This window comes from Fulmarus glacialis, unplaced genomic scaffold, assembly GCF_000690835.1.
Source record: "Fulmarus glacialis isolate BGI_N327 unplaced genomic scaffold, ASM69083v1 scaffold14582, whole genome shotgun sequence".
Classification (NCBI taxonomy): Eukaryota; Metazoa; Chordata; class Aves; order Procellariiformes; family Procellariidae; genus Fulmarus; species Fulmarus glacialis.
In genome coordinates this window covers 3,471-30,558 of record NW_009197340.1, presented here as the reverse complement: position 1 = coordinate 30,558, position 27,088 = coordinate 3,471, and the positions used below count along the sequence as shown (strand labels likewise).

At 50.3% G+C, this 27,088-nt stretch overlaps 1 protein-coding gene across 1 annotated transcript; it reads left to right on the top strand.

Annotated features, from left to right (window-relative positions):
- Nucleotides 1-367: 367 nt before the first annotated feature.
- On the top strand, nt 368-26,826 carry ITGB5 (integrin, beta 5; the record flags this gene model as incomplete). The annotated part of the gene is made up of 8 exons (XM_009572513.1): nt 368-609; nt 5,577-5,826; nt 9,672-9,840; nt 15,976-16,137; nt 17,604-17,699; nt 18,933-19,022; nt 23,007-23,141; nt 26,397-26,826. Coding segments are annotated over exons 2-8 (1,264 nt in total), but the record flags the coding sequence as incomplete, so codon positions are not given.
- Between the last annotated feature and the right edge of the window lie 262 nt (nt 26,827-27,088).

The window sequence follows — 27,088 nt, the reverse complement described above, 5'->3', positions numbered from 1 at the left end:
CTTTCAAGGCGATGCACATGCAAAAAATAACTTCTCCTTTTTCCCTGGAAGAGATGGGAATCTGCTGTCCAGGCAGCAAACCAAACACTTTGCCTTGCTTTCACAGGGCTGGGAGCAAGCGCTGCTGCTGTGGCTGGGGTGAAAACCCAGGCTTAGCTTTCTGCTGCAGTGGTCTGTGGGCAAATTCAATTTTCAAAACCTCCCAGGATTTCTTTTTTGGTAGATCCCTTTGACAGGCTCAAGGCTCAGTGCAGGCTGCTTTTGAGTACAGCCACCACAAATGATACCAGCTTCTCCTTGTCATCTCCTGTTTGCTACAGATAGCAGCACGTCAAAACAAAGCTCCTGCTGTGGGATTGATGTCTCTTCCTCCCCTTCCCTTTTGTCCGTTCTTCACCCCCCAGGAGTTCGGCAGTACGAAGTCCATCACGTCGCGGTGTGACTTCCTGCAGAACCTGATTGCAAATGGTTGTGCCGGAGCCATCGAAAACCCCAGCAGCAGCATCAACGTGGTGAAGAACGTCCCTCTGAGCAGCAAGGGCTCCGGCCAGACCCACCTGGATGTCACGCAGATCACGCCTCAGAAGGTCGCCTTGAATCTTCGTCCTGGTGAGTCCCCAACGGCTCTGAGTCGTATGCTGGTGTGTTCTTGTTGGGGGTGAGAAAGGGTGGAGGGGACATGCCAAGACCGTGTTATAGCCCGTGACCCTGTAGCCTGCTAAAGAAGGTGGCTGCTGGCCCCTTCCAGAGCCCGTGAATTTCGGTGGTGCATCACGAACAGGTTTGGGGCTGAGGTGTATGTTCTCTATGAGAGGACACTGCTGTTATGCAAGGTCAATCAAATCCCACCCAAAACTGTTGTCAGTACTGGTTTTAACCTTTACGTGTTTAAAAGGAACCTTCTCAACTTAAAAAATGTAATCACTGGATGGAAGGAGTTAACTTTGGATCCTTCACCAAGCTGACAGTGCTTGACTCTAAACTGAGACAGCTCCTTCTATAAATTGGAAACAAAAACGCATATCTGTTTTCTGTCGGTATGCAAAAGAGACGTGGGATCAAGGCCGAAGATGGAGATTTGAACTTGCGACACAGGCCTTGGACTGTGGCCAGATCCCTGTTTCATTCCCCTGAGCCATCACTCTTCTTCAGTCTTTTCCTTTTAATTAAAAATTAGAAGGGAAGGGCTAGGCTGAGCCATGCGAGTATGCTTGTTATCAAAAGTTTTTGCATGGTGGGGGGAGGCTTTAATGTGGGTTCAGAATTCTTGCAAAAATTTGGCAGCTGATATTTCTGAAGGGGGAAAAAAAAAGCTCTTTATTGCAAAGTTAAGAGGCAAATATAAAAGCTTGATTCATTAGAAGCAATTGGTGTGGGTTTCTAAGGCTTACAGTTTTGTGACAACTCTCATGAGCGTACAGAAAAATGAAATACGAGGTTTTGCCCAAGAAAAACAGGAGTTTGAGCTGGTGCTCACGCTACCAGTGCCCTCCCAGAGCCTACCAGTTGCTGCAGGATTTTTTGTTTTAATTCTATGGGTTGGATAGTCTTCATGTCTCTTAATTAACTCTTCCCGAGCAGTGTGACTGCTGTCATCGGTCAGACTCTCAAAGGTAAAGAGATTTTGCTTTAAAGCCTTGAAAGCAGATACCTGAGGGTAGTTGTCACTGGATGCGTGGCTAGGTGCATGGCTTCTGCAACTGAATGTTGCTGATGAAACAGGTTTGCTCCCATAAAAAAAGGGAGTTGTTATTCCTCCTGTTTCTTGAGGCAATTCCTGGCGGAAAGGGCTGGCTCAGCTTCGACATCTCGCCTCCCACAGACCCTCCTTCACGCCCAGTGCCTGGCGCTCAGCAAATTTCCCTTTCCCAATCCCTGTCAGTATTGCCCAGCTGGAGGCGCGGATGCCCACCGCTCCAGTCTGCGGCAGGGCATGGGGGTCTGTCTCCCTGCGGCTTCCCGGGGTCCGTGCTGTCGGATGCTTTTGGGCCAGGGAGCTCCCCTCCCTGCGCGCCTGTTGCAGAGCATCGGAGTCATTGCAGGACGAGGGACGTACCTAGGTGTTTTTAGTAGTATCTCCCCTTTTTGCTCTCTTTTTGGTGTTGGGCAGCACTCCATCTTACTCAGGGCTGATGACTTCCTAAACCCATGTATTAGCATCCCCAGTTTAAATTATCCATTAATCCTTGAGCTTGAGAATGGGTCCTGAGGGTTTCACCCTGTGAACCCAAGACAAAAAGGAGACAACGCTGACTTCATTTTGGGCATGAAGAGTGTACTATTTCAAAGATGAATTCACATGGTGATGGTGATCTTTTATACTTAGACCGCTAAGCAGAAGCAGAAGGGAGCGAATTGTCAATTGTTCACTGATCCCACCCAGGCAGTTTGATCTAAACATCCCGTGGCAGAAGTCACATCCCCAAATCTCTGTGCCCACAGCTAATTTCCAAAGGCCTTAAACCGATGTCTTTACAGGGTAGCTTTCAGCTCGAGCATTTAGTTTTTATAATACTGCTTTTTAATCTTGGGTCCAGCTGTAAAGCAGCGTGTCCTGGTTAGATGAAAAATATGAATAGTGTAAAAGGAATTAAAAACAATGAGTTGTTGCAAGCTGTGTTGCCCATCAAGCCATAAGCCTCACCAAGCAGAAAGAAGAGCTTTTTGTGGATAAGTGATTGTCCAGTTTGCGTTCTTAAGTTGGCCAAAAGTTTTTCCAGTTTCTGCACTGCCTTGGTGTGACAGCATCCAAGAAACATTTCTGAATTCAGTTCTGAGTTTAAAGCTTTTTAGTAAAAGCCCTAGGGAGAGGATGGTGGTGATGGTACGTGAGGAAGGAGGGCGCTGGATTGTCACTAGTAGTGTGAGAGTAATATCGTGCACAGAGTATAAATTCTTTTGCACTTATATCTGCATACATTAGCGATATTTTCTCTGAGATAATCGATTTGTGCAGTTAGGAATGACAGAAGAACCCGGCCTTGGCTCCTGTTATTTTTGGTGCTTCTCAGGGACTAATAAATTCATAACTATTAAGAGAAGAATGTTTCATTAGAGCATCCCGAATACCCTTTCTGGCAGAAGAATTCCCATCTTAGGACCTGCTTGGCAAGAAGAGTGTTTTGGAAACAGAAATGTTGGGAAACGCAAAAGCACACATCCTCTTTTTCTGAAAGGGTTGGATATTCCAGTGGGAAAAATAGGTAGGAATGAAAAAAATAGGCATGGGAATTAATTTTGCCGGAGTTAAATACATTCTTGCAGCACTGAATTAAAGTCAAGCTTGCAATTACCGTTTCTGACCGTGCAATCAGTGCTAACAGGTATTGCACTATATAAAGGGGTACGCTCCTTTGTTCCCCCCCAAAATGTGTGCCAGGTGCAGCGTCAGGCCCGCCTGATTTGGTTGAGCCACCTCGATCGCTTTGCTTACTGTGGGCCCTGTGCTTAGTTGCGTCCTGCTGCATGCCACATCTCAGTGCTGTGCTGGGAAAGTCCTGCTCCTGCCAGAAAAGAAAGCTGGGGAGAATAAGGAGGAATATTTATGGCAAGAGTTTCCTGCTTCCTGCAGCCGGTATCTGGGCCATACCTACGTGTGCACGCTTGTGGACGGTGCCTCTCGCAGCCCTGCCTTTGCCAGGTGGGGTTGTAGAGACTGCAGGGGGGAGCAATCACCTGTAAGAACGAAGCCCTGGCTTGGAAGGCATCCTTGATCTAAATGTGCAGGGAAATCACTAAATAGAGGGAAGGTCTTGGTTTAGGAGCTGTAGCTGACTCCTCTGGTACCCCAGCACCAGGCTGGCTGACATGCACAGAGAACCAGGGGAGCAAAGAGGGCAGACCCAGATCTAAACCCTTCACAGCTTTGTTTGCAAAAGAGGCAGGCTCTGACCTTCATGCACATCCCCCTGGGTGCTGGGACCCCGGCTCCTTTGCCGAGGGGGTGATGCTGCTGGGCCAAAGCAGCTGCAGAGTGCTGGGAGAGGGTGTCCGCTCGCTCCCCGCACGCAGGGGTGGCTGCTGGAATCACTACGAAGCAGATCCTGGAGCCAGGGAGGTGTTTGGCCCTGTGTGCAGCTCAGCGCAGCGTGACCCCAGGTGCCGCCCGGGGCTGCTGCCTGCCAGGCTGCAAAGCCCCTCGTACCATGTCTTGCCAGTGGTTTTGGGATGCTGCTGCTGCGTGTTGTTGGGCTGGAAGTAAGTGAAAGCAGCTGTGCTGCTCCGGACAATAAGGAGAACAGTAAAATGGTTAGGGAAATGTTTTCACAATACTAAAAAATGTGCGTTTCATTTCTGGGGAAGAGGAGGAGAAGCCATGAGCGTTTTGCAGAACCTGCCAGTGCCCAAAGTTCAGCCTCGGCCGTGAAGAACTGGGAGAGGTGGGCAGGAGGGGGAGCTTGATCTTGAGAGGATCCGAGTCCCTGGGTCTGAGACCCCACTGAGCTGGAAAAGGGGCCGAGGTGGCAGCTGGGGACGTGGGATCTCCAAACCAGCCTGGGGTTTGAGGGTGCTGGAGTCTGGGGTTTCCATTTAGACCCCTTTTTCAGCAAAGCATAAGGCAAACATTTGCCACCTCCTCCCTGGCTTCACCAAGGTCCGTCTGGCATGAAGTTGAGTTCACTTTGAAGCCACTTCACCTTTTTTGAGGTGTGGGCCGTGCCAGTGGTGGCCTCCCCTCCCGGGCACCCCTTCTGGAGGGCATTTCTGGTGAAAGCGGTTTGGCAAAGGGCCAAATCAGGGGAAAGGCTTTCCTCTGCTCTTCTTCACATTTGCACAACCTGTGACTCAGCCCTGTCAGCTCCTTCCCCTGTGTTCATCATTTCAGGAAGCTTCATCTCTGCCTCGGTACTTCCCTGGGTGACCCTAACAGCCTTCTTTTTCCAGTTCACTTCCCTTTTGCCCTGCTTTCTCCAGAATGATGGTGGCACAGCTCTTTTTTGGGGGAGATGTCCTTTTCAAAGGTGTTTCTTCTGTGTCTGCTTCGACTTGACTCCCCTGCACAGCTCAGAGGACCTCTTGCATTCATCTCACGCTGGCTGTTTTCTCCTGACCCTCTTCCTTCTGCTCCACCTCCTTCTCTCTTTTGTGCAGGACTTGTTGGACTGCTCCTGGTTTGCTTTGGGGACATACCCAAGTAAGCGTGTGCAGGGTCCCTCTTTCAGTAGTCCATGAAACATCCATTTAAGGTTCACTCTGCTTGCTTTTCTTTCCAGTTTTCTAAGAAAATGCCCCTGGACTGTACACAGTCTGGGACAGCAGCATTTTTCATGTTCATTCTCTCAGCTGAGATGGAAAGACCCTTTCCCATATCTCCAAAGTAAAATAGAGACATGCACTCTATAGATGTGGTTTTTTCTTGCCAGCCAGTACGCTACATAGCTTAAAAGGACCCAAAGTCATTAACTGCTTTCCTATTAGTCTCCTAAGGGATGGATTTGGAAAAGCTTATTCCCCTCACCCTCTTCTTTGGAAGTGATCTGTCTGCTCTGCAGCGGGGAAAAAAAAAGCGTGCGGTCTGGATTTTATGTGTGCTAGGAGTTTCCTTTTCACCACTCTCAATTCTTGTGTGTGCGCAGGTGACCGGACCTCCTTCCGAGTTCAGGTTCGGCAAGTGGAGGACTATCCCGTGGACCTCTACTACCTGATGGATCTCTCCCTGTCCATGAACGACGACCTAGATAATATTCGCAATCTGGGGACGAAGCTGGCTGAAGAGATGCGAAAGCTCACTAGCAATTTCCGGCTGGGGTTTGGATCTTTCGTGGACAAAAACATTTCTCCTTTCTCCTACACGGCACCAAGATACCAAAACAATCCCTGCATTGGGTAAGTGGAACAACCGAAGGGACAAGCCCTGTGTTTGCACAGAGCCTGGCTGCAGTCTTCTCTTCCCATTCTTGTTTTAAATAATGAACCACACTTAAGCCCTGGCTTTTGGGAATGTTAATTAGCCGCAGCTGTCACTGGGATGCTCCAGAGCGATTCAAAATAGGACAACTTCCGATTTTGCAGTGGCTGTTGGGAGATCTCTGCGTCTAGAGATGGGAAACTGTTATCTTGGGAGCCTGAAGCTATTTTTAAGCACCTGAAGAGGATGCAGACACAGCAGGCTTTTTTACAGACTTTAGGAAAAAGGAGCAAGAGCCAGAAATTCCTGATTTCTGATCCTAGCTCTGAGTCATTGTTTGGCCTCGAGTAGATCAATTAAGCATTTTGTCTCCATTTTACAGATAAGGAGACCGAGGCAATGCAAGCCCTTCCCAACAGAAGTGTTTGGGTGAAGTGAGATTTGTGAGGGCCTGTAGGACTGATTAATGAGTTCTTGCAAAGTGTTTTGCAGATGTCAGGCAGGTTTTTTCATCTTAATTGCTGTGGAAGGAAAGCAGACTGGCAGTTGCGAAAGACACAAATGATGTGGTTTGCTTTGCAGTGATATCAGAGTCTTCCTCCGTGTTTTTTTTTTTATTGCTAGAGTCTTTTTGTTTGCCCTTTAACCGCCAGAGTCGGGATCAAGTCCATTGAATCAGGGATTATGCCAGAGTGAAATTGAGTATAGTGGACGGTGTCCAGGCTCAGATGGGTTTGGATGTTGGCATGAAAGGATGGATACAGCAGGAAGTGCCCTCCTGGGAGAATGTCACCACTGACACTTAACTTCATGGTGCTGTCTTCACCTCATCCATCCTTGGGGTGCTTCCTAGTCATGTAAGGGCAGTAAGGTTAGCACTTGTGTTTGAGCCATTCGTGGACACTTACATTGTAATATCACAGCACAGACGGATGCCAAGCTCTGCAAGCATGCATCCTTTAAGTTTTCCATATGAGAGGCAGATTAAAGAGAACTTGCATCAGCTATGAGTTTCTAGGCCAACTTTTGGTGTTGACGAAGCATTTGGCATCTCATTGCACATTGACCATTGACCACACAAAATGATCTGTATTCTCTTTTCACCAGTTCTGTCCAAAGAGAAAAGTCAAATAGATTTTAACACTAAAAACTCACGCTTTGGCCATGAAGCATAGCCAGAACTGACCACTTTGACTAAGCCAGGGAGGTGGCTCTCTGCTGCCACGGCACCATACATTACACTCTTCATAGCTCTTCTCCCCCCAAAATTTGGCATGGCCTCAAGACGGATGTGCTTAGTCATCTCTGTCATCCTCAGTCTCCATCACCCGCTCATGTTGCTCACGGGCTGGGGACAGGGTTTCGCTCCAGCAGGGGAAATCTCGGAAACTTTGTTTGACTGGTGTGTGATTTAATTGAAGTGACATGGCTTTTACCAAGTGAAATAGGGTGAAAGGTGCAGGAGGGGAGGGCAGGGATGGGAGAGGAGGAGAAGGTGGAGCTGGACGACTCTGCAGCAAGGCATGCCTGAAACTGCTGATGCCCTTTCATCGAGGGCATCAGGAGCTGTCGCCTCGTCTTCTTCCTCCATGATCAGGCTATCTACATGTCCTTTTGGTTTTACCAAGGTGGTTGCTTTTCTGTTTATGGGTTACATTAAGCCAGCCTGGTCTTGGGAAATTAGGAAGGATTGCCCAAGGCAGTTTGTCTGGTGGACGCTCCCTTCCAGTCACCATCTGTCTCTTCATCCAAACCAGGGGTGCTGGCTCGTTGTTCTCCAGCGGCATCGCCTTCCCCTGCCTGCTCTGCGAGCAGGCTGTCGCTGCTGCCAGGTGGCTCGTGATGTGGCAGTGAGGTGGGTTGTGAAGTCTGGTTTTGTTTGGAGCTATTTCTAGTGTCAAAGCAGACTTTGTCCAGTGGCTTGCTCGCATCTAAACAAAGATGCAAGTAAACATGAACTGCGGTGGGTGGTTTTTTGCCCCTGGTCCAGGCTCTCTCCTCCTCCTCCTCCTCATGGCAATGGCTGTCCGGGTGGAGTGCGGCTGTGTTTTCATGTGGGGTCTGGCTGAGAACCCTCGTGCCTCCTCCATCCCACCTCAGCTCGCTGCTCACCCCTGCTCCTGGCTCAGCATCCCAGTTGGGATCTCGTGGGGAGCCAGGACATGGCCTCTTCGCAGCCACGGTGTCATTCAAGAGAGATAATACAAAGGAAACAAACACTGAATTTAAAAAGATAAGGAAGGCAGAGGGTTTGCCTTGATTTGCCTTGATTGCCTGATTGCCCATCTATCTGCGATAGACTTGTGCAGGTCACAGCCTGAGATAACCCACCCTCTCTGCTGTGTGCCTTGCGTAGTCACTCAGCTATCCGTCCTCAGTCCTGCTGCTGCCTGCAACTTCTGCCAGCAAACCTGGAGTGTAAAACAAACAAAAAAGCATTAAACTATACATCTTAGTGGGATGTGGGACCCTATAGTGTGTCAGTGTTTTCTTCCTGGACCAGGGCAAACCGAGCACCCAGATGTACTGTATGACTTGAGGGCTGCTTGCTGAGACCCTGCGGTGCGGAGGTTTCAGACATCGCACGCTCCTCGCCTTGGTCCTGGGCGCGAGCGGGATGCAAGTCTGAACATGGGGCTGATCACAAGGGGCGGCTCTAATTGCCAGCCGGGCCCAAAGCAGTGGGACCTGCCCCGTGGCTGGGTGCATGCGTGGCTGTGCAGGTGGAAATCCCTGCTCTGGAGTCCCTTGTGAGGGATTTGAGTTCCCAGGCGTGGTAAATCTTAAACACTCCTTTGTGTAAAAAGCCTCTTACAGCTTACCCATAGTGGGTCATGTGTCAGCAGAGGCCTTTAATTGTTCTCCAGGTTTTTGTCTTTGAAGATGAGAATGAATTAGTGCCAGCCCAACTCCTTTTTAAACACATTTTCTTCTTAACCCTTCTTGTCCCTCTCCCCTGCACACCCTCACTGATTTCCCACGCTGCAGGAGCTGCTCTGCTGAGCTCTCCCGGCCACGCGGTGAGCACCAAAGCTGCCTCCTGACTGCTTTGTACGGAAAAAGAAGTTTTTCTGGTAGGCTGCCGAGGCATTTCTCTGCCTTAGGGTGCCACTCCTACCTTTCTGCTCCAGTGGCGCTCTGGAAAGCGGAGATGGTGTTTGCTCACTGGCTTGCAGGGAGAGCGGGAGGATGCATGAATTGGTGTTAGTTATTAATGCATCTCGTGGTGTGCAATTGCCAGGTGCCTGGTGACGTGCAGTGGGTGCAGGGTGGCATGTATTGCCAAGAAAACTGGATGACAGAATGAAAATACATGTTGAAAAATAGGGGAAAAGTAGCTGTCAGCAGTGACTCTCCTGCATGGTGCCCTTTGACACCAACCCACCATTGTGAGCTGCTGGGGAGGGTGACTCTGGCCTTCCTGCCAAAATGTGCCCTCTGCATCACTGCGGGTCACATCCTGCACTGCAGACTTCCAGTGTGAAAACCATTTTATGGGTGCAGAAACTCCAGAGCTGCATGGCCTGGTGCTTGGTGTCTCCACTCGGACCTTACGTAGAGAGAGACGTTTGATCCTGGTGAGATCTCTGTAAACTTCAGCTGCTCAAAGCCCCTGGGGGGGGACCAAAAAGATGGGCTCTACTGTAGAGTTTTGTAGATAAATAGCCAGAAATCAAAGCATCCAAAACATGAAGCCTTGTGGAAGTATTTCATCCCGCTGAACAGAGGTTTGGAAGCCAGTCTCATAGAGCTGGGAGCTTCTGCAGCTCTTCGCTGCTGGTGGGGTTCCTTCTAGCTGACCACTCCTCTGTTCCTCCTGCAGTTACAAGCTGTTCCCCAGCTGCGTCCCATCCTTTGGCTTCCGCCACCTCTTGTCCCTAACGGATAAAGTCGACCGTTTCAATGAAGAAGTTCAGAAACAGAAGGTTTCCCGCAATCGAGATGCTCCAGAGGGTGGTTTCGATGCGATTTTGCAGGCTGCCGTGTGCAAGGTGAGTCGCTCTGATTTCTGGGGTTTAAATGCAAAGCAAAAGAGGAGGAGGTTTCTTCTGCTCTGTTCTTGGACCAGGGTAAGGCTTCAGTATGCCATTTCTCAGAACTACTAAATTTTTCTTGCAGAAACCATAAAAGATGCCTGCAAAAGTAGAGGCTATTGTTTTTGTGTGCTTTTGTACAGGAACAGGCAAAGAAAAAAAGGTTAATACCTTTTCTAGTTTAAAGGGGTAAAAATGGAGCTTTTGCAAATGCAAATTTAGGTCTGAGATTTCATTGCACGATCAGACTTCTAGGTGCTGATCCCTGAGCACCTGGGATGAAATCCTTTAATATTCATGTACACTTTTGTGTAGCAGCACTGTGCGTTGGCTTAATGCGTTTCTTAAGTGTGTGTCAAACACATCTTGCAGCAGTTGACCCGTGTTGAGGGTTGGAGCTGGTTGCTACTGCTCGTACCTGCCCCCTTTGGCGTGTAGGGCTGGATGATCCCACCTCCAGGCGCTGATAGCCTGCTCTCCCTCTTTGTCAGCAAAACTGGAGCTGTGAGCAGCAATTAAAGACAGAATTTATTAGCTTGGTGCCATGTTAGCCACGTCCTTCGGGGTTTTGGAGTTGTTTGCTTGAAGATCTTTCTGGAACAAGTAAGTGGGTTGCTCCGTAGCCCTTTGTGTGTCAGGGATGGAAGTGTTTGCTCCCCTCTGCGATGCGGCTGAGCTGCCCAGCTTGCCAGGGACGGCTCCGGTTGCTTATTCCCCTCTTGTCATACAGTTTAGTTTTCGTTTGCTCCAGCCTTGTGTAGCCCTTTTGGGTGGGCGTGTTTTCTTCTGGGTCTCAATTTTGGGAGCCAGGAGATAGGCATCGTCTGCAGGGGTGATGGGACGCAGGCTTGTGGGAAACCAGATCTTCCCTTGCCTGGGTTGGCTTCATTTACGCTTCATGCCTGTGATAGGACTGAACCTGCCCCTGTTGGATCTGATGCCACCCAACAGTCGTCTTCCCTCTCCCAGCCTGGCACAGATATTGTTGTTGGCACAACTACAGTGCTGCTCCCAATACTCGTCTTCTCAGTTTTGGAGAGGTGGCTCTCATGGTTAGAACAGAGACATCTCAGGACAGTGTCTCAGTTGTGCCACCCACCGTGTGTTTTTTCCAGTCCCTTCCACCACATTATTGCAAAAATGGGACAACGTTTCCCTTCGGTGCATACTGTGGTGTGTATCACAAGGAGGTGTTGCTGGAAGGCAGGAGACCTGCAAGATATTTCCTGCACGTTTGTGGCAGTCTCAAACTGTTGGTAAGAACCAAAATCTTTGACTCTGGTTCTTGAGTGCGCAGCCTGGTCCCTTCTAAATTCAGAAGATGAATTTAGATGCTGGTGCCATCTAAATTCAGGACTAAGCATCCTCTAGGAAGGGTGAGCAGAGGTGAGCGTGTGCGCTTGCGTGGCTCTTGGCATGATGTGGCAGGTCATGACAGAGGAATTTCTGCAGCCGCGGTGGTTAGTTACCGGAGCTCGGGGGTGGGAAAGAAAATCCATGGGACCGGTGTGTGAGGCAGGAGAACCGGCTGCACTGCAACTTGCGCTGCCTTGGCAGCCCCTTGCTGTGGGTGGAGCAGCTGCCTGCTGATCGCAGGCATGAGCAGCAAAGGCTCCGCCCGTCCAGAGTTAGAATAGCCAAAATTTCGGGCCAGCTGATTGACCTCCTAAGCCCTGTAGCCAAAACAGGAGCTTAGTGACTAGTTTCCCTCACGGTGGCCGAGTGATGGCCCAGACTGGTCGGTGGCCGCAGGTTGTGGAGGGCCTCAGCACCGTCGAGGCGGGTGAAGGTGGCAGACACCTGAGGTGGCAGTGAATGCCACTTCCTGGTGAGGATGCTCTTTGCTGCAATGAATGGTGCTTTGCATCCAGTGGTGATTAATGAAGTATCGTGGGGACTGAACCCTGCACAACCAGTACTTTTTGGTAACTCAGGAGCTGTTTTCCCTGGTGCAGGGCAAGGAGCATACAGATACCTTGGTGCCTTCTGGGGTGGGTTTCCTCATCACTGCTGTGGTACCCCATTGCATCTCTCTGGCATGCTCCCGCTTTTTCCAGCTTCCATCCCCTCTACCATATTCAAAACCCAAGATTTAAGACAGTTATGAACTTAGAAAGTCCCCTGCCTTCGGGGCAATGCAGCGTGTTGACTGTGAAGTACTTTGTGCTCAGCAGCAGAGCTTGTGGCATCAGTGGGGGCATCCCAGGGAGAGCCGGTGGTGGCATGGCAGAGCCTCACTGTTTCCAAGCCATGGTGTCCAAGTGTGGTCTTCTCCTCCACTTCAAGCACTGAGGTGTCAGAAACAATACCTACTCTGTTGACTAGGTATTTTTATACTATAATTCATATCAAGCATTTCTTCCGCATGAGCTGTCTAAGAGCTTTGTAACGCTCAAGTCATTTTTTGGCCTGGTTTTCAACCCAAGGAGTGGGGGAAGTTTGTACAGCTAATACAGACTAATGAGCAGGCCCAGGGTTTGGCTCCTTTCTGAAAGATGAAGATATGGTAAATGTTATTCTGGAGGCAATGAAAGAGCCAGAGACAATAAGCCTTTATCCTGATGCTAAAATGGTTAGCCAGGAATATTAATCAACCTTCTGTAATTACATTTTCCATTTGCAGTGTTTTGGTTTTCTGCCATTCTTTAAGTGCAAGCATCATATGGCGTGGTGGTATGTCTAAGTTTCAGATCTTATATACTAAGATGCAGCAAGGAGATAATGCTGGATTAGAAAATAAAGTGTCTTTTGAAATAGTTTTGATTGGTGCTTGCTAGACACTGGTACATGGAGATGGCCAAGACATCTGGGAGACACTGAGGCACCTTTCAGAGCTACACAAAACGAAGGAGGTTTTGGCTTTTAATCTCTAAGGCATACTTGTCTTGCACCTGTATCTGTTTCTTGCTTCCAAAAAGGTCTGCACCTGAGAAACTGGTGGGGTTTTAGATGTATTGATGAATCCAGGGGGGATCTCCTGGCAGTTGATGTCTTGGCAATTGAACCCTTTTTATTCAGTGCCCAAAGCATAAATTTAGATATTTATTTTGGGCTTGGAAATACTGATGCAGGGTTTTGCAGCCTTTTCAATAGGATTTGGAGGGTTGGGCTGTGCTGAGACAGCTGTGGCAGTTTTGCAGTCGCTGTTGGCTGTAAGGAGTGCGAAGCTGGCCTTTCAGGGTACGGGAGGCAACTGCAGCTGGTCGTAGGAGTAGGGGCAGGATCCATGGTGTGCCCAGCCCTGCGGAGACACGTCTTCCCTCTTCACTCTGCTTTGGGTCAGGTCCCACCCCTGCTTTCAAAATCCTTTAGATCCCATGAGGATCAAAAACCAGATGAGGGGGTAGACGTCAGTGCAGGTTTTTGTGTTCAACGATCCCAGTCCAGTAAAAATAAATGAAAGTCTCTTTGGTTATTTGTTTTAAACGGAGCAGAGTGCTGCTCTGGGTTTTGCGGTGGAAACTGCGTGCTGAAGAGCTGTATTTTCCAGCGCTTGCAAGCTGCTGGCAGAGGCAGTGTGAGATGCGGCAGCTCCTCGGCGTGCCGGCCCCTCCGGGTGCTTTTTCCATAGGTCTCCAGCTCTTTCGGTTTGGCATAGGCACTGGCTCGGCCACCCCATCTGAGACACCCTGGTCCGATGCTCCAAGGCATCGAATGCTCTCAGTGTCTGGATATTGGCACCAACACTGTGGGCGCTTGTTGCTTTTTGGAAGTGAGTTCCCGGACTGAGCAACCAAAGCATTTCTGATGTTGTTTATGTGGGAAAGTGTGTGTCGGAGATGCGGAGAGTTTGTCTGTAAAAGGATGCTTAGCCCGTGATTTAAAGGTGGGCTTAGCAGGCAGGTGAACAGAAGCATGATCCCTGAAGTGGCTTCATAACTGCTGCTTGAATGCAGCTCGTTTTTTTGTGCGTACCACATTTCTAAGGAAATGAAACTCAAATTAATCCTTTTAATCTCTTCAGGAGTTTCTTGCCTTAATTGTTTAAAAAGAAAAGAAATCAGCTTTGGATACACAAAGGAAAATGAACTGGATGGGCTTCTGTCTGGTGGCTGAGTAGACCAACAACTGCTTCTTGCATTATTAGAGCCGTAATCACTTTTGGGTTAAGTTCTTAAGAAATTACATGTTGGCATGAAGATTTTTCCTTTTGTCCAGTGGGGTCACTTGAGTGGAATGACTCTTGCTTCCCAGAGCAAAAAAGTCCTCACTGCATACTGAGCTGGACTGTAATGTGCTGGTATGTGGCAAAGGATGTGTATTGCTAAATATTTCTTCCTATGGCCTTACTTGCGTTGCATGGGTCTTTAAAATACCATTAAAGAAAAAATACCTTCTGCAATAGGGAGGAAAAAGAAATCTACTCTGGACTAGTGTCCCTGAAGCAAGAGTTATATTTATCGGAAAGATCAGCAGGCTTTGGGCTATGACTCACATTTGCAGGCGAAAATTGCACTGGCAGCCATGATTCCACATCCTTCTCCCTGCTCTGCCCTCTTGCCCTGCCCACGCCAGCACTTTCCATAGGAAGTGTCTTTGCAGCCGGGCTGCGGCAGCTCGTGGGCTAGCATCTTACTGTAGAAAAAGGTAGATGTCAGGTGTTGCTAAATAAGCTGAGCAGTAAGCTCTGGAGGAATTGGGTATATTCGTCTGCACTGCGTTCCCATTAGTAAGCTTTTACCAGCTTTTCCCTCATCCCTTTCCAAGGGATTTACGCTGTTGCTCTGAGCCGGGGGCTGGAGGGAGGGGAGTGCTGGATGTGTGTGGGGAGGGAAGGCATGGGCCTGCATATTTGCCTTTGCAGGGTGGCCAGCCCAAGGGGAAGCTCTGGGAGATGGGGCTTTCTCGTTCCGGTCTCTGCCATGGCAGGATCTCCCTGCCGTGGTTGGCAGGCGGGACTTCAGCCTGCCCGGCTTGGCATGAGCTGGCAGTGGGAGCAGCCAGCGAGCGCAGGGGAGTGTGCTGCAACACTATGGTTTCCAAAAATTTCCTTTGGGCTTCTCTGTTTCCTTCCACTTCCATTGCAACAAACTGCTTCGGTGTGCTGTTGTAGGCACAGATCTGCTTCTTGGGCCGATGCAAAGCCGGAAACCTGGGGAAGCTCCGTGGGAGGGAAACGTTTATCATCTAAATCTTATCCCTTTATTTGAAAAAAATCTGTCCCTGCACCTCTCTCCATGGAAAGACAGTGATAATGTCTGGTCCTTGCACAGAGGGACCAAGGAAGGCTCAGAGGACACTTCTTGTGCTGTGCTTGACATCTCAGTGCTTTCATAGGGACCACTAGAGCATGGCTTGGAATTGGCATGTTTTTAAATATGCAGAAGTTGCTCACAGCAGAGCTGTGCGGGGCAGCTGTGTGTGGATTAGTGCAGGCAACCACTGCCAAAGCTCCCACTGCCGCGCTCTGCTCCAGCTGTGTGCGTCCCTGCTCTTCTGGGCTGTGGTGCAGGGGGACTGAGCTGTTCAGGGCACGTGTAGTGGTGCACAGTGAAATGGCAGGAGGCTTGGAGGCACCATCGCTTCCAGAAGATGTGTGCAGAAGGGGACCAGGGCAGAGTGCCTGTGCACGCATACGCATGCATGTGGGTGCACCAAAGCCACCCCCCCTCGGGCAGGGACCTCACTTCGTGCATCACAGCTCAGAAGCAGCCTTTATGAGCGGGCGGTAATGAAAATGCTGAGCGGGGATATTGCAGCTCTTGCTGTTGCCTTGGCCGCTTCGCGGAGCTGAGGAAACAAGGTCAGATTAAATGTGTGTGGAAGAATTTGGCAGGTCTCCTTTGGCTATAAAAGCAGCTGAAATTCTTATTCTTGGATCTGGGTAGAGAAGGTCTGGTGGACAATCCACATACCTCCTCATGCCTTTTTAAGTAAGTGTGTTGGAAGGAGATGTTGGGAAATGCTAGATGGGCCCCTGATATTTTGTTTTCTTGCCAGGGATGGGTGGACAGGAGCATGGCACTCTTCTAATTAGTGCTAACGGGTCTGCTGCTGGATGGGTGTGTGGCTGGGACCATGTGCAGGGCGAGGGGCGAAGCGTGGGCTTGACAGGGGCAGACCGGCTGTCTCACGGGGTTTGTTTTCCCCCAGGAGAAGATCGGCTGGCGTAAGGAGGCATCTCACCTGCTGGTCTTCACGACGGATGACGTGCCCCACATAGCCCTGGATGGGAAGCTGGGGGGGCTGGTGCAGCCCCACGACGGCCAGTGCCACCTGAACGAAGCCAATGAGTACAGCGCGTCCAGCCAGCTGGTGAGTGGGGAACATGGGGGGCCAGCCCTTGGAGACTTCGGGGTGTTGGTGGACCTCTCTGGAGATCAGCCACCCCCGACTCCAGCAGCTTTTGGCAAATGCAGCCACTGACCAGCACGGTTTTAGCCGGTCCTGCAGTTTGCGAATAAAATTTGCCATTCCCCTTGGGCATCCCACCACAGTGAATGCTTCCGTGATGCTCAAAAACAGGTTAGGAGCTTAGCAGATTTCTTCAGGGCTTGCAAGGGAGGGAAAAGTAACTTGGTGTCCTGAAGAGCAACAGATTTCCTGCAAACTGTAGAGAAAACATCAAATATGTCATCCCTTTCTAAAACGTCCAGTGGATTGTCAGCTTCTCCCTGGGGAGGCTGAGCCCACCTTGATGTGGTTACAATAGCAAGCACAACAGGATGCTCCTCTTATTCACAGCCTTTGAGCTCGACACTAACATAGGTCTTAGTAATAAATAGGCAAACTGGCCATTTTAATTTAAATTCAGTGGAGGAAACTCCTGGGGTGAATGAGTACTTGCCTGCCACCTAATTATCACATCCTTCTGCAGAAGGGTACTTTATTCAGCAGATCACAAGCACTACTTACGATTTTTGTTCCTACACAGGTGTCACCCTGTAAGAGGAGGTGTTTCTGGATGGCTGCATTATGGCCAGAGGCTAGGATCCTCAGAGAAACCCTCTTTCCACCCCCCAGTGCAATCCTAGCAAGTGTATATGTAAGGGAGTACAGCCCTTGTACTGATGTGGAGTTATGCTGGGTAGCTGGCGTGGGGATGCTGCCTTGGTGATTCCATGTTTGAATCTTGGAGGCTCTCAGTCAGCCCTCCAGTCTGCAAGTAAACGAGGTGTTTTTAAATGAGGACAGCACTTCTCAGAAGAAGCCTGGGGTTTTAAACTCAAGCTAGTCTCCTGAAAGTGAGCCCTGGTTCATTATTTTGCTGCTTGTGGGTAGCTAGAGTGATATCTTTCTGCCATCCTCTCTGTCTGGGAAGTCTGCAGAATTAAAGAGCTTATCATAATCTCTTTATGGTTCCAGTATGGAGAAAGAGCAGGCAATGGGTGTTTCTGCTTTGGGTGAAAAATCATACATTTCCATTTACTGCAGTTCTAAACCTCCCTGCCTTGCATCCCTGGAGATAGCAGCCAGCTTGTTACACACGTGTGTCTGCTGATGGCAAAGCAGAAGGAAAGGAATCCAGTGTTTCAGGTGTTGCTGCAGCTAATGGTGTTGTCAGTCATATATTCTAGTGAAAGGTGCAGCAGAAATACTTAAGGGATGACAGAATTTCTACTATTTCAGTTGGGATTGTGCTGGTACAGCAGGGACTTCATCCTGCAACGAAACATGCCATGTGTGTGGAAAGAATTTTGCTGTTGGGAGGAGAAGAGCAATGAAATTAGTCTTTGTTTCTGTGTTACCCATCAGTCTTTCTGCCCTTTTGGTGCCCCTAGGATTATCCTTCCCTGGCGCTTCTTGGGGAGAAACTGGCTGAAAACAACATCCACCTGATTTTTGCTGTTACAAAAAGTCATTACGTCCTGTACAAGGTAAGCACCGCCGAGCCGCCTGGGGAGGGGAGATTTAAATGCTTTGTGGAAACATCTTCCTGCTGGCACCGTGGAGCGGAGGCAGCCACAAGCGTGCTGGGCCCAGCCATAAGCGCTCATGCACGTGGCCATGCGCTGCCCACAGGGCTGGCAGGGGCAGGCAGATGCAGGCAGGCGAGGCTCAGCCCGCTGTCCGTCCCTACTAGTCCTTTCAGTGAAAAGCACTAAAGCTTCTTAGAGCAAACAGATATGTATGTTAGTGAGCATGTGAAGACCTAAAATAGACTCCAGCTTAATCTGGCCCAGCCATAAGCGCTCATGCACGTGGCCATGCGCTGCCCACAGGGCTGGCAGGGGCAGGCAGATGCAGGCAGGCGAGGCTCAGCCCGCTGTCCGTCCCTACTAGTCCTTTCAGTGAAAAGCACTAAAGCTTCTTAGAGCAAACAGATATGTATGTTAGTGAGCATGTGAAGACCTAAAATAGACTCCAGCTTAATCTTGATGTTCGGATGGCTGCCAGCCGTGCAGCATGCGAGAGAGCAGGAACCTGTTCAACCCATTCTGCAGTGACTTAATCCCATTACCTAATCACACGCAGTGTTTCTGCCCAGCTGTGTTTTTCCATCACGGAGTCCAGGGCCCCGACACACCACATACAATTTGAACTCCCTCAGAAGGAAAAGGTGACCCAAGCCGCAAGGGCCGGCCTGTGTCTGGAGCTGCCCCGCAGGGTTTTGCTACTCTGCGGATGTGGGGAGGTGTTTCAGGCGAGGTTGCTTTCGGAAACCTCTGCTCCGGCTCTCAAGGCTCGAGTGAAAACAACAAGCAGCCGCGTTGCTACGGTCGAGATGCTGCTGCTCGCCTGTGGAGAGCCGGAGGGCTGAGCTCATTCTCCACCCCCTCTCCGGGGATGCTCGCGGGTTGTGAGGCGAGACGGGGCAGCCGCACCTCCTTCCCCACGGTGCCGGCTCTCCCGAGTGCATTGCCCCCTGCGGCAGCAGACCCGGGTCCGTTAGTCCCCGTCCTGTGGCCATGAGCTTTGTTTAGCGTTTGACGTGCTGCATTAGCAATGTTTTGCTTTCAAAAGCTCCACGTTAACGGGAGCCGTGTACACCACCGGACGATGGGGCAGGGTGTGTGGCTGGTGTCCCTGGCGTGGGGTCAGTCTCTCCTCTCCCTCTGCTTTCCTCTCTGCATCTCAGCATTTTCTTTTCATTTTCTTTTTTTTCCAAGAACTTTACCGCCTTGATTCCTGGGACAACAGTGGAGATTTTGCACAAAGACTCCAAGAATATCATTGAGCTGATCGTCAAGGCCTACAACGTAAGTGCATTTTAATACCGCAGCTGCTGTCGTGCAAAGTGCCAAGAGCTCGGCCGGCTCGCCTCTCCCCAGTGTGCTCCACCCGGCTTGGCTGCCTCCCTCCCTGGTCCTCCACATGCTGCCGGAGCTGAGGCATCCACCCTGGAGAGGGAAACAAGGTGTGTGAAGTGGAGAAGGAGCACGGGGATATCCAAGGGAGCCTGCAGCGAAGCAGAGATTGCACCCCACGTCTCTCGTGTGCAGAATTACCCTCAAAATACAGCCCCGATCTAAAACAATTGTCTTTCAGAGCACCCCACCGGTAGGTAAAATAGATCATTTCTTTGCTATCTGATGTTCAGAGGCCTCCCAAGGACGTGACCAGGCTCCAGCTAAGGTCGCATCCTTGCGTTAATCTCCGTGCAGCACAAGTCAGTCGTCAGCACGTCATGAGCATCACCGTGTCTCTTGGGTCCCAAAGGAGCCCTGCCTGTGTGGCGTTCGCAGTGCGGCCTGCCCTGCCGCAGTGGGGCCCATGAAGGACAGCAAAGGACCTGCAGTTGTACTGTTGACCTATGTTGTCCATCTCCATGGAGATCAGGGGAGCAGATCAACTAGAAGTAGCTAAATTGCACGTTCATTGGGTAGTTAGTTGTCAACATCTCTGTTGACTTCTCCCTGAATTCTTATGGCTCTGCTCTTTGTTTTCCTGGAAGGATATTGCTGTTTTGGTGCTGGGCATGGAGATCTGACCCTGTAATGGGTCAGCCTTCAGGTAGGGTTCTTCATGCATGGGACCTGTGGACACAGCTTTCGATGGCTGCAAGCTCTTTTTCTTGGTACTATGCTCATTAGTGCAAGGGAGTAAAGAAGGACTTCTTTGGAGAAGTTTACACATCCAGAGGTCATGTAGGATTGTGCTGTGCACATGACCTGTAACATTCATCTTTCCTTCCCCCACAGCTCCCTGCAGTTAAAGCAGCATTTGGTTATGCCCTTGGGAAGAGTGCTTCCCAAAGCTTCACCCTCTGAGGAAAGGCAATGAGCAGCTAATGCTGCTAATGAGGCTCTGGAGATACTACAAAATAAAAGCCCAGTTGTCCCAGTTTGTCCCCTTGAGGAAGGAGGATCTTGTGGCTAAGATGCTTGCCTGGGGAGAAAGAAATGAACGTTCACTCCACATTGACTTTGCCTGTGGTCTCAGCGCCATCACATGAAAACCTCCCTTTGCCTCGGTTTCCCAGCTGTAACATGCATCCATGCCTCCATTTCACCACCCCTCAAGCCTGTGCAGGTAGATACAAGCTGATGAAAACCATTGAGGATCTGATGCCTCCAGTCCTGCTCCCTCCTCTTTGCTTGTGAGCTTTCCAGTGCAGCTGGCTGGAAACTGCCAGGATGCTGAGACCAAGGTGCCCCATGGAAGGAGCAGTGTGGGATGAACTGTTGCTGAGACTGGGGCTGGTTTTTTTGCCTGTTGAGCTGGGTGGTGGGTGTGGGCTGGGACCCCCGGGCATGCTGCCGGGAGCTGGCAGCTCCTGCCTGTGCTGCGGGCAGCCTGGGGCCGTGGGAAACCTGGCATCCGCCCAGCCCGTCTCCTCTCGCTAGCTTTGTTTTTTCCTGAAATGAAAGAGGAAATTCTCACTGAGGGAGAAGGCTAAAACTTCTGTTTCCCAGGTGGGAGTGAATAGCTTTTTTTATTCCTCCTGGAAAGTAAACTCTGAGCCTGGAGAAACCCTTCATCTACAACAGGGACCATCTTCTCCTGTGGGGTGGCAGTGGCCTGGGCCAGGCTCAGCCTCTCCCCTTCAGTGCTTTGGCCGTCTCTGGTCCTCTCTTGTCTGCTTCCCTCCACCAATGCGTACATCAGACTTGCTCAGGGCTTACATTACCCTGAGATCCCGTTCCCCCATCTCTTCATCTTCTCTCTCCCTTTTTCTTCTGCCCGGTGTGCTGTCACCCCTCCCTCATCTGGAGGGGCATGAAACGAGAGAACAGGAACAGGTCTTTTTTCTCTGTCCTCACTAAGAAAAAAAACCTTTTCCCCTGATCTCAACACGCCTGGAGAGGCTCCTGGGGGGCTGTGCCCGGGCTGGCGCGGCCCTGGCGGGTCTCTGCCTGGGCACACAGGCTGGGTTTGGGCCGAAGGGAGCAAACGGGATGCTGGTTTAAAAACCACTTTCCTAAACCTAATCCAGGCAGGTCTCGGATGTGTTTCTCATTACACCACTGATGGGTTTCCCGTGGCAGGCAGCGGGCGGCCTTCACAACAGCCATCCCTGGATCTGCTGCCGGTTCAGGATTTCCTTGTTTTTACGCTGAAACGATCCATCCTTTGTATTTCTCCGGGGCTGTAGCAGACAGCTTTATTTCAGGCAGAGACATTGCTCCATCTCAGGACCAAGTCCTTCCTCTAGGTCTCTCCAGCATACTCTGCTCATCCCTGAAGGTGCAGAAGGCTTGGGGGCCACCATAGAACACAGCAGCAAAATCCCGCAGTCGTCCTTAGTGGCGGCTGCGGTGCTGTGAGAAGGTATCGCTGTGTAACGGTGCAAAGTGGCTAATAATAATAGCATTACAATTAAGCTAATAGCATTGCTATATAGGGCTAACAAGAAATCTTGCACCTGTATAAGAACATAGGAAGAGCCCACGCAAGGTCATAGTGAGGTCTTCCGCCGTGCCCCAGATGAGATCCTCTGGGCAGGAAGATGGGAGAGCGTAGCAGTGTGACAGCTAATTTCTGTGGGATAATTTTGGGCAGAGCAGCATGTTCAGCTTTACTGGCTGGTGTTCATCCCGCAGGCGATGGATGCTCCGTATGGTCCAAATTGCCACCCCATGAACGGCTCCTCCGTTACAGCAGAGGGACGGGAAATTATTCTTTTTTTTCCTCAAGAGCTGTTTAGATTCGTCTGGCCAAAACTTACTTATTTATTTCCTGCCCGTTTCCAAAAGTATTAGCTCTTCGCTGGCGTGTAAACCCTGGTTTTGTTATCACATGGACTTGCAAAAGGTCTGAATTAGCACTTTTCCTTAATCTGGCCACTTCGGTGAGGGTTGGGGACAAGGGGGAGAGGGATGGAGCTGCAAGCTGGCTTTGGAAAATAAATGTCTTTGTACAAAAAACTCCGTTTTGAAAACCTTTGTCTTCTTTGGACACCACTTGTAAAAAAATCAGTTCCAGCCATTGGAAGAATGAAACAAAACAACATCATTCCGAATTAATACTTATGAACTTCATTTTGTTTTGACTTTAAAAGTCTGTGTGTGCAGCAGGGCAGAGAGATGAGAAGCAGAAGAAAGGGGGTAGGAGCATACCAAAACTCGCTGATGGAAAATGTTTTTCACTTTGAAAAGTTTCACAAAGAAAGAGATTTTTCATTTATTTTTTCCCATGGTGGTGTTTCCAGCTGATGCATCTGAAAGGGTACTTTTTGTTTGGCATTTTCTCTGAAGAGGGAAATACATTTTTCTGACCAGTTGGGTGAAAACAAGAAAGCAGGACAGAGTTAGTGCAGCTTTACACCTTCTCTGTGCAGTACGACGGACTGCCAGTGGAGAGTCAGGCTTTGCGCCTCGCTAAGGGGCTGGTTTATGGGGAGGAGGAGGTGCAGGTGTACACACGAGGCTCTGACCTTTGGCTCAGAGATGCTCCATTTGTGGTCGAGAATGTTTTCTTCCTTCTTTTTTCTTGTGCATCCATATCTTTTCAGTGCTGGCTACAGTGGTCATCACGTCTGTCCTAGAGGGCATAAGCCACTCGCAGGGGTTGTAGGCAGCTCCCCGTGACTCAAGTTACATCCATCAGAAGTATTCTGACCTGGTTAAGTCAAACCCAAATGTCAATGTGTGTGCACGGGTGATTTTTTTTCATATAGGTGCAGAGATGTCCTAGCTGCCCTCTGGAAACATCAGAAGAAGAGAAACATCAGGAAACATAAAGCAGAAGAAACCCACCTGCCTTTGGGAACCTGACGGTTTACTTTCCCATTGTATTTCTAGAGTATTCGGTCCAAGGTGGAGCTCACAGTCTGGGACAGCCCTGAGGACATTGGCTTGACCTTCACTGCCACATGCCAGGATGGGTTGTCCTATCCTGGGCTCAGGAAGTGCGGGGATCTCAAAATAGGAGATACGGTGAGTCTGCCATTCAGTCCGTCCCCTGGAGAGGCTGTTTCACCCCCCGTGCAGCTGCTTACCTCTCTCAATGAGTGGTCCCGGGCAATAAAATACAGCTTTGCTCATCTTCTTCTGCTCTCCTCACACCGTGTCATGTTAATATGGAAACCCAGTGAGAGCAGCTCTGCTAAAAGTGGCTCTGGGTGGTGTAGATCAGCCCAAGGTCAGCTGTGAAGAAAGAGGGAATAGACAAGGCATTTTGTCTACAGCACTCTGAGCCAAAAGGTCTTGATCAGGCAGCAGGATGTGATAGTCAAGAATGGGCTTTTTTTTCCTTTAATTCCAGATATTCATGTCAGGCTCTCACCTGTGACATTTTTATTGCTGTGGTCTGCTGGTCTTTTCCTGGTCCGGTATATATTCAAGGTTTTCTTGTTATTGTTTGAGAATCCTGGCTTGTGTTAGCATCCTAGCCTGTATCAGAAATATTGTGGCCAGCAGGAGTAGGGAGGTAGTTGTGCCCCTGTACTCAGCACTGGTGAGGCCGCACCTCGAACACTGTGTTCAGTTTTGGGCCCCTCACTACAAGAAGGACATTGAGGTGCTGGAGCGTGTCCAGAGAAGGGCAACGAAGCTGGTAAAGGGTCTGGAGCACAAGTCTTATGAGGAGCGGCTGAGGGAACTGGGGCTGTTTAGCCTGGAGAAGAGGAGGCTGAGGGGAGACCTCACCGTGCTCTACAACTACCTGAAAGGAGGTTGTAGCAAAGGTGTTGGTCTCTTCTCCCAAGTAACTAGTGATAGGATGAGAGGAAATGTCCTCAAGTTGCGCCAGGGGCAGTGTACATTGGGTATTAGTAAAAATTTCTTCATCGGAAGGGTTATCAAGCCTTGGAACAGGCTGCCCAGGGAAGTGGCTGAGTCACCATGCCTGGAGGGATTTGAAAGACGTGTAGATGTGGCGCTTAGGGACATGGTTTAGTGGTGGACTTGGCAGTGTTAGGTTAACGGTTGGACACGATGATCTCAAGAGTCTTTTCCAAGCTAAACGATTCTATGATTCTAATCTAAACCTGTCTTTCCCGGAGTAAAGAGGTCATGGTTAACTTTGGAGCTATTGCAAAAAAAGACAGGGTGCTCAGAAAGGCGGTGACCCTCCTCTCCTGTGTTCAGTTCCTAGGGTTATTGGATGGCAGCACAGACTAAAAATATAGTTTGCCCCTTAATGTTAACAGTATACATGGCATAATCCATCCTGTGCTTTTTAATAAAAAAACAGAGAAGCTAATCTTTGCTTGTTAAAATTCAATACTGAGTTAAATAAATGAGTTGCTGAGCTGCAGGGTTGGGGCAGGAGGACTCAGACCAGCGGGGAACCCCCTCCCCTTCTCCAGGCTTTTGCTGTCTGCGAGGACGCGGGTGCGGGTTCGTTAGCAGCCTGATTGCCTTATTTGAGAAGAGTGGCTCTGCAAACATACCAGAGCTCTAAGCGCTGAGGCATATAAAAATAGTTTGAAAGAGTCAACAGTAGCTAGACTTTTACCCTGCCAAATAAGGATCATGTGAAGTGTTAAAAAGGGAGGTGGCCTCAGCTTTTTTAGCTGAATTTACTGGATCTCCACTCAGCGGGTAAAATCCCTGGAGCATTGCCACGCTAGGCACGTGCCCTCCTTGTTCCCACAGCAAAGCCTGAGCCCCCGAGGTAGCAGAGTTAATCTGGTGGTTGATCCTGGGCTCCCGGCTTTGGCACGAGCAGGGGGGTCGCTCCAGCCGCTGCAGCTCGTGCTGTAAAGGGGTCTGGCAGCAGGTACGTGCGTGCCCGTATCCACAGTGGCTGATGGCGTGAGCGGGAATGACTGGCTCTCCCGATCCGGATGAATTGAGGGTACCTTCTGCCCAGGCAGCAGAAGATTTGGGGTGCAGCAGGGAGCCGGCACTGGTACCTCTCCCATTTTTGGTGCACCGGAGTATTGAGGTGCCTGCACGGGCAGACATGCCACAGGAGCACAGGGGTCCCATCCCTCCTTCCCCTCTTGTTCAGCTGCTCTTGGCCCCATTACTTCCACGTAAGTGAAGATTTGATTCCTGGTAAGAAAGTTTCCCCAAAGAGGATAATGCTGGCACTGGATCCTAATCTGCCGGGTTTAGTTCTGGAGGCGGGGGTGTCAGCGAGCGAAAGGGAGCAGGATTACCCTGATCCCCTTAGCTTGCTTTCTGATCTCCTTCTCCTCTGTAATTTGAGCTTGTTGCCTAATTGCTTCAGGCCTTGGGAATGGGAGGGGGTCAAGGCAGGCTTCATGGAGTGCGGCTCTCCTGGCTGGAGGTGGCTGCTGCACCACCATCCGTCTGCATGTCACCTCTTGCCATGCGGGCAGTGAGAGCTCGAGGTGACCCCAAATGACTCCAGAGAAAAATCATTCCCTCCTGATGTCTAGGAAAGGGGCTCGTTTCCTTGGGATAAGGTTAATCCTCTTTGCTGACCAGCAGCTCCAGGCAGTGCTGGCTGGCCTGAGACCCCCACCAAACAGCAGGATTAAATTGGGGCCAAGCAAGCGGCCATAGGACGGTCTTGGTTTTCCCAAGGAAAATATCCCTGATACTGGATTGTAGCAACAGAAAATGAGTAGGGGGGTGATGTATAACCATATAATGATGTATAACCCTTCTGAAGCCAGTCTTAACAGAAGCATCCATTATAAAATGGCCCGTTAGCAGCGTGCTGAAAGCTTGGGACTGTGTGACTGATGCACATCTCTATGTGCAGATCAGGATTCCCATAAAACCTTCTAAATCCATGATCTTGTAGGCACCTTGGGCCCTTGTGCTGCATTGGTTAAATCCTTGCTAGTGCTTGGTTTCAACAGAGTTTATTATTTTTAATAGTATGAAAACAGGGCTATTTGCTAGAGTTTAGCCCTGTTTATTTCACGGGAATAGGCAGGTTCCTTCCTGCTTCACAGAAACCAACGGTCCCTGATGGAGAAAATCACTGCTAATAGCTGACAGTAAAGAGTTTTAAAACTTTAAGGACGCCAAACCTCCCATGGGACTGGCAGATGTCGGTGCATTGAGCTGCGGACGCCCTTGCTAGACATGCAATTGTTTGGGGGGTTTTTTGCACACCTGGGAGTGGAGCTCAATGCCCTGAGCGTGGCCCTGCTCCAGGGAATCACTCCATGGCTTTTCTTTGGGACATTTGCCCTTCCCTCCTGCCTTCCTTGACGGATGTTTTGGGGTTGTGTGTGTTAACTTGCATCTCAACCTGCTCCCCCCCAGGTTTCCTTTGAGGTGGCTGTGGAGGCGCGGAGCTGTCCCGCCGAGGACATCTCCCACGCCTTCACCATCAAGCCCGCCGGCTTTCGGGACACGCTGGAGGTGGCGGTGACCTACAACTGCCTCTGCGGGTGCACCGGCCATGCTGCGCCGGCCAGCGGCAAGTGCAGCGGCAACGGGACCTATGCCTGCGGGCTGTGCGAGTGCGATGCCGGCTACCTGGGGGCCAAGTGCGAGTGCGAGGAAGGTGCCAGCGGGGACATGCACCACGCCATGTGCCGGGAGGCGGAGGGCAAACCCCTCTGCAGCGGGAGAGGGGAGTGCAGCTGCAACCAGTGCCTCTGCTACGAGAGTGAGTTCGGAAACATATACGGGCCCTTCTGCGAGTGCGACGACTTCTCCTGCGCCAGGTACAAGGGAGTCCTCTGCTCAGGTAGGAGCCTTTCCTCCCTTCTGCCCTCCGCTTTGAGGGGATGGAGAAACCGCCCCAAAATGGGGAAGGCTGCTGGGCTGGGGTGTGCAGGGTGTGCGAGGGGCTGTGCCTGCCCTGCCTGCCAAAATCTGCCCTGTTTCTGGAGGGATCTGTGCTCCCTTTCTTTTCTTTGTGGAAAAAGGGAGGCAGAGGTTTTAATTGCATTCACGCTAATGAGCAAAAAGTGCATTAACCTCATCAGAACTGAGTTTCTCTTTCCAGC